Below are 6,259 nucleotides of genomic sequence, written 5' to 3'. Positions count from 1 at the left end.
CTAGTGGGCTGCATCTCATCAAAGAATCTACAAAGATCACCGTTCAATTAAGTCTACTTTGTTGTTTTTGACGGCATTTAGTTAAACTACTTGATTAACCTACCCAGCATGGTCTAGGATCCATTATAATTTTGATGAAGCTTTTGATTATGTATTCAGTAATCTTAATACTTAGTGTTCCAAACAATCATATACTCGTTATGAAACACTTATCTGAGAACGCAACAGTTTTCAGTTGGAAGCCAAATTCAGACCAAAAGCAATTATTACTATTTTATTTGACTTGATAAATGATGATACAGTTGATGATGGTTAAGTTCAGTGCAAATTAGATCTCTTTGTCAATTTGCACCACAATCCATTTTTGGTATGGATAGTTGCCCCGGTAACTAGCTCAACCGAATCGGGGGTCCCCTTCAATTGCACATCAAAGTTCTGTAGCAGCATAGCCAACGCTACAGTGGACTCCATCAGAGCAAATTGGTCCCCAACGCATTTTCGTGGTCCACCACCAAAAGGCAAGAATGCAAAATCCGATATGATCTGATCAAACATTATGTATATCAATCGATAAATAAAACACAACAAAATAAACATTATGAAAAGAGAGAAACCTCGTTTGGATATAAGGCTCCAGGACTTCGAGATGGGTCAAAACCAGCCCATCCTTCAATTTGTTCGTTGGTTCTTTGCACCAAAAACCTCTCTGGTTCAAATTCATCAGGACGCTCCCAAAAATATGGAGATCTATGCAGATTATATACCTGCACATAGGAATATTTAGAGCAGCCAGCCACTTCTAAGGGAGAGTAAAAAACTAAAAATGTAAACTTTGCGAAACATAAAAATATTTGAGAGACAATAAAAAGTCGACTCAAGATAGCTCAAAGTTACTTTATTTTGCACTCTTTAATTGTCGTTGGAATAATTGGATAATCTTAAATGTAATAAATGTGTAATTATAAATATGATATACATGAATTTATAGATGTTAAATAAAATAAAATAATTTTGGTGATTGTCTTCCTAGCATTGTCTGCCAAATATGTACAAAATAAACCAAAATCACAAGAAACAGGCTTTATTTTTTGTTTATAATAAAAGTGGAAGTTAGGAAATATGGGGTACTCTCCAACAGTCCAACACCACTGTCAATGCATCTGCAAAATGTCTGTTTAGTGAACTCCACAGAACACGCAAAAGGCCCACTTTAAAAGATTGCAAATTTGCAATGCTATTCACTAAATAAATTTATTTGCCCACACAAAAAAAAAAAATGTTGGATTTCCTCTTTCAAAGTTATCACCCGTCGATCTCATAGGCAAGGTAGAGAATCAAGATTTTACGTCAGAAAAATAAATTAAATATGTAAACTAGTCTAACCTAATAGAAAATTTGTAAAATTAGTTAACTCATTTAAATTTGTAATATTAAAAGATTTTTAAGAGTTATATCAAAATTCTAACAAGTATAACTGCACACCATTCAATAGTGGAGGAGTATGACTCAGTATGTGCGGGCTTAGTATGCCAAAATGGGTATATAAAACATTTTTTTTATATATAATTCATGCATATGCAGCATCCACTTGCTCACTAAAAAGCAGGTGCTAGAAAAGTTTTACTCACAGAAAGGAAGACATCAGTCCCGGCAGGGATCGCATAACCATCTTTATCACCTTTGTACCCTCCTGAAAAAGTGACGTATGTCCATAGATACATCATCTCAGATGGAAGCAACAAATAAAAAATTATCTAGACAAGAAACATAAATAGTCACATGTTCAGTGACAAACAGAAATCCATCATAAAAGTAATGAATAGGATTAACATCAATGTTTTGGGAAAAAATACTAAAATCACATTAACGGTTTGTTAGAGACTTAGAGGTGCATAGGCTTCATACACGGGTTTCCATTTTCCACTCCGTTTCGACAAGTAATCATTAAAAGTCAAGTCAATACCTGGTAAAACATCGGGTTTGAGTGAACGCCTAATCAGCAAAGGTGGTTGAGGATACAAACGGAGAGACTCCACAACAATAAGTCTAATGTACCTGACACATTATACATGCAATAAATTTCAAGTGTAAAACACCAACTTCAACGCTCAAAGTTAAACCAGATCCCATTTTGTAAGAACTAAATGAATATAAGGTTCACTTGATGAAATAATGACTGAAATTAGATGCATAATGCTGCCAGTTTTTCATCTTTACATGGCGTCCCCCCCCCCCCCCCCCCTTTTTCCCTTTTCCCTAGAAAATAAGATTACTGACCGTTTATGATAAATTTATATCTTGTATTTCCTAATAAAATATTGGCTATCAAACAGGTGGAAGCAAGTAAAAATCTGACATGAAATGAGCACCTACTGCAGTTTTTTAAGTGATTCGTAAGTTGGTGTTCCTGTACCCAGCACTGAATCTACCTCTGCTTGAGCCTTCCTCATTTTGTCCGGGTTCTGCAGTGAGTTCAATAATCAGTAAGATGGTATTGGCCAAAGAGAAGAATCTGAAGAGAATCTACAATAACCAAAGATCCAGAATTGTCTTTCACGAACAGGCAATTATATCAACTTTGAGATTAACATACTTGAGATAGAAGGAAAGTTGCCCAAGTAAGAACTGCAGCTGTTGTCTCATGACCAGCAATAAGCATTGTCATTAAATCATCCCTCAACTGTCAAAATGGAGAGAGAAGTAAGAAGTAAACAAAGCATACTATTAACCATGTAGCTTTACCCTATACTTAGCATACTATTAACCATGTAACTTTACCCTATACTTGTATATTTACACCCAAACTAAACATACTATTAATACCTAAAATGTATAACTGGATCAACAGAATTTAAAAGAACCGAATAGTTTCACATGTTTCTAGACAAGGAGATAATGTTGTCAAGACATGATTTTTACCAACTACCCAAAACCAACCTAAGTTTTAGTCAGGAATTCAGGATCGCTTTTTGTGGAAGAGATATACCTGACGATCATCAACATCAGCTCCTCGCATATCAACCAGGAAACGCAGAAGACTTGCATCCTGTAAAAATTTTAAACATTGCGGCATTTATAGAACTCCTATATTTCAGGGAATGAACTGGATAGTTAACATTTGCCATAGACATTAGATCTCATACAAATAAACAGACACCTTCAAATTTAAGTAGTCCCTTTGCTGCAGTTTCTCAACATCAGTTTCCTGCAAATAGAATGTAATCAGGATGATGTTTATGTAAAGTCAACACAATATAATAGCCAAATGCAGATACTATTCGTGCAATCAATCACTGAACCAAAGTATTATCTCACCTGTCTGCTCTCTTTTGCGTTTCTGATAAGTTCATCAAGACAAGCATTGATGATCTTGAGGTCACTTTGAAACTTCCTCTGCCTCGGGACTATGCATGATGTCAATGGAACTTTCCAATATGGAATGTAGAAAGTGGACCTATGCTCGGCTTCAAAAAGAGTGCCATATACTGCCTATAATGGATATAATAGTATAGGGTATGTAAGCTCTCTTAGCTAGGGACAGCAAATGTAGCCTAAAATTCTGAATTGTATGTTCATACATTGAATAAACAATCAGTTAATTGCTGAAAATATGACAAAACTTTAGCTGTCTACTTATATTAATCATGACAATTCTGTTTGTTTTCTACCCACATAATTGTTTCTAGAAATTCTCTCTCAAAAACTATACAAAAGATTGAGCATACATATTAAAATGAAAGAAATATAAGAAAGAACAGCAGCATTTCTATTTGCATTTTATACTGTAGGCAACATCGATGTCATATACTTGAAATGTATAAACCTTTTGTCAAACCTTAATAACAGGAGATTCTTTGGTGACAGAACCAAAATCATAGTTGAACACACCAAGCCCAATAATATCAAGAGCCAAATTAGAAAACTCCGCCTCAAGATCTAATTCAATCAACTTCTGTCCATCATTGCCCTCTTGTTCAAGATGCTGATTGATCTTTGATATTGTTCTTTCTGAGCAAGTTCTGAATATTTTGACCATGGCTTCCAAGTACGAGGCATGGAAACCCGGAGCAATAACTGAAATATTCATGAATACCCAGTTAAGCTTCAGGTTACATTCATAAAACTCTTGATAATATTACCATGACAGATTAGTGGTGTTAATCCAGTTCAGGACAGCAGTCCACCAATAGAAAATACTAGCTCCATTCACCGATTTGAGAGTTATATCTGACAGCATATTTGTTGAGATTATTTAGGCATGAGACTTTTGAGTGCTAGAGGCTCTTTGGCAATTCTTTTGGGATATGTAACACAGTAGAAATAAGGGGGAAATGGAAAAGAAAGAAAATAAATACAGTTTGCACACCTCTTCTTCTTTGCTTCCAAGTATCAAGGTCCGCAGGTATGAGTCCTTTTCCCATTATTGGCTCTAGGATATCAGCAAGTACTCCCTAATTATTTTAGTAAACAAGCAGAATAGAAACTAGAGAGAATTAGAAAATGTTTTTAACTATAGTATAGAAAGCACTTCAAAGAAAACCAACAAATTCAAGCTCATAAAAGTACAACACATGTTCTACAACCTCTTCGTCAATACTTTAATGGATAACCAGTTACAAACTTCACAATTCATATGTTTATCCTAACCCTTGCAGGATATACTACAGTAATTAATTTATTATTAGAAATGCTAAAGTAGTAGCCACTACTGTTACAATGGATCCTCAACCCGACCGATTTGGGCAATACTGCAAGGTACTAATCACAATGAACATATTCAATACCAGAATATCATTTTAACAAATCTATAGATAAAGGATTGACCCTAGCATAACAAGAGACATGTGGGTACCTTGTCATAAGAGAATGCATTTTCTCGCAGAATGTGTCTTGCAACTATGGGATCCGATACAACAACAAATGCTTTGGGCCCAAACGCAAGTTTGTAAACAGAACCGTGCTGTCACATTCAACAACATCTTGAGAGGATAATTAAAACTAGCAAAGTCAACTGAGATGAAAACAATGGAAACACAAGTAATTTGAGCACCCTATGCCATAGATTCTCGTACATAATAAGCCTACTAACTCTGATTCTGAAACGTAGAATTTTAAGTAACTGAAAGTGTGAAGTAGGTACCTCCAAGAACCAATCGTATAGCGAAAAAAAGAGAGGTCGACCAAAGAGATCGGTGACAGCACCTTCAGCAATTGGCATGGACCCTATGCTTCCACCGCTGAGGAAGTTTGTAAGCAGGTTGCTAGCATTATCCAGCAGGTTTCTGTTTGATTTGCGCTGCTTATCAGTGTTAAAAGATTGGCATCTACGTCATCCACAATAAACAACCGTTAATTAACTAAAACCTCAATTGATTAACACATAATCCTCGCGAACATTAGACAGAAATATCAAATATCAATATTATTACTAAATTAACAAAGTCCAGGTGGTACCTGATAGTGAGCGGGAAATGGAAGGCGGTTGAGCGAAGAAGCGGTTTCTGTGTGTGTAAATTGAAAGTAGTGAAGGTTGAGGTGTGCGAGAGTACCATAGCCATGGTGGTTGGGTGCACACTGCACGGTGAAGTTGCCAGTTGACAGTTGACACTCACTGTTGTGTTGTTTATTGATTTATTGATTTTGGAAATGGGAAGTGGGAAGTGGGAGAATGAAGAAGGATGAGGTGGAAAGTGAAAACCACCATCACCACCATGTGTGTCCTGTTATGGTTACTTGCAAAACTCACTTCATTGGATATTTTCATTTTTTCGGATTACTCTCCGTTGGCCCGGGCGGTGCCAAACTCCATTCAAATATTTTTCTCTTTTTTTAAACGATGGGTTCATATAAAATAATAATTTAATTAAATGTAATAAATTATTTAATTATTTTTAATTATTTTTGTAAAGATAATTTTATAGGAATAATTAATTTTATTTTTATTTTTAATCTTATATAAAAACGAGGAAAATCACAATTAGATTTTTGAAAATTTTAATTTCAAACTAAAACCCGTTTGAAAAGTTTTAAAAGTTATTTCTTTTAGCTTTTGACTTATGAAAAATAGTAGTATTAATATTTGATGCAATTTTTAAAATCAAATTGCAGTTTTTTAAGAAGCTATTTATGAGTTTATAGAAAAGTTAAAAAATGATTTCTTTTATAATACTACTATTTTTTTATCACATTTTTATAAAATAAACACTTTTAGAATTAAAAATTCAAATACAAAATAACTTATTTATAAGTTACTTTTAAT

General features: G+C 34.5%; 1 protein-coding gene across 1 annotated transcript; it reads right to left on the bottom strand.

The window, feature by feature from the left end:
- Positions 1-247: 247 nt before the first annotated feature.
- CYP97B3 (cytochrome P450, family 97, subfamily B, polypeptide 3) lies at positions 248-5,807 on the bottom strand. Its single transcript, XM_016346701.3, has 14 exons — positions 5,455-5,807; positions 5,141-5,324; positions 4,853-4,960; positions 4,367-4,451; positions 3,836-4,074; positions 3,316-3,489; positions 3,158-3,205; positions 2,987-3,046; positions 2,594-2,680; positions 2,374-2,462; positions 1,964-2,055; positions 1,629-1,690; positions 615-764; positions 248-543 (listed from the first exon to the last, which is right to left on the bottom strand). Exons 1-14 carry the CDS (start codon positions 5,556-5,558, stop codon positions 319-321), a joined length of 1,707 nt encoding a protein of 568 aa, XP_016202187.1. The 5' UTR covers positions 5,559-5,807; the 3' UTR covers positions 248-318.
- Positions 5,808-6,259: the final 452 nt, after the last annotated feature.

Source organism: Arachis ipaensis, chromosome B5 (genome assembly GCF_059453495.1).
Source record: "Arachis ipaensis isolate K30076 ecotype BB chromosome B5, ASM5945349v1, whole genome shotgun sequence".
Taxonomy (NCBI): domain Eukaryota; kingdom Viridiplantae; phylum Streptophyta; class Magnoliopsida; order Fabales; family Fabaceae; genus Arachis; species Arachis ipaensis.
Note: the sequence above shows the minus strand (reverse complement) of the source record. Positions and strands in the feature narration are given on the sequence as shown.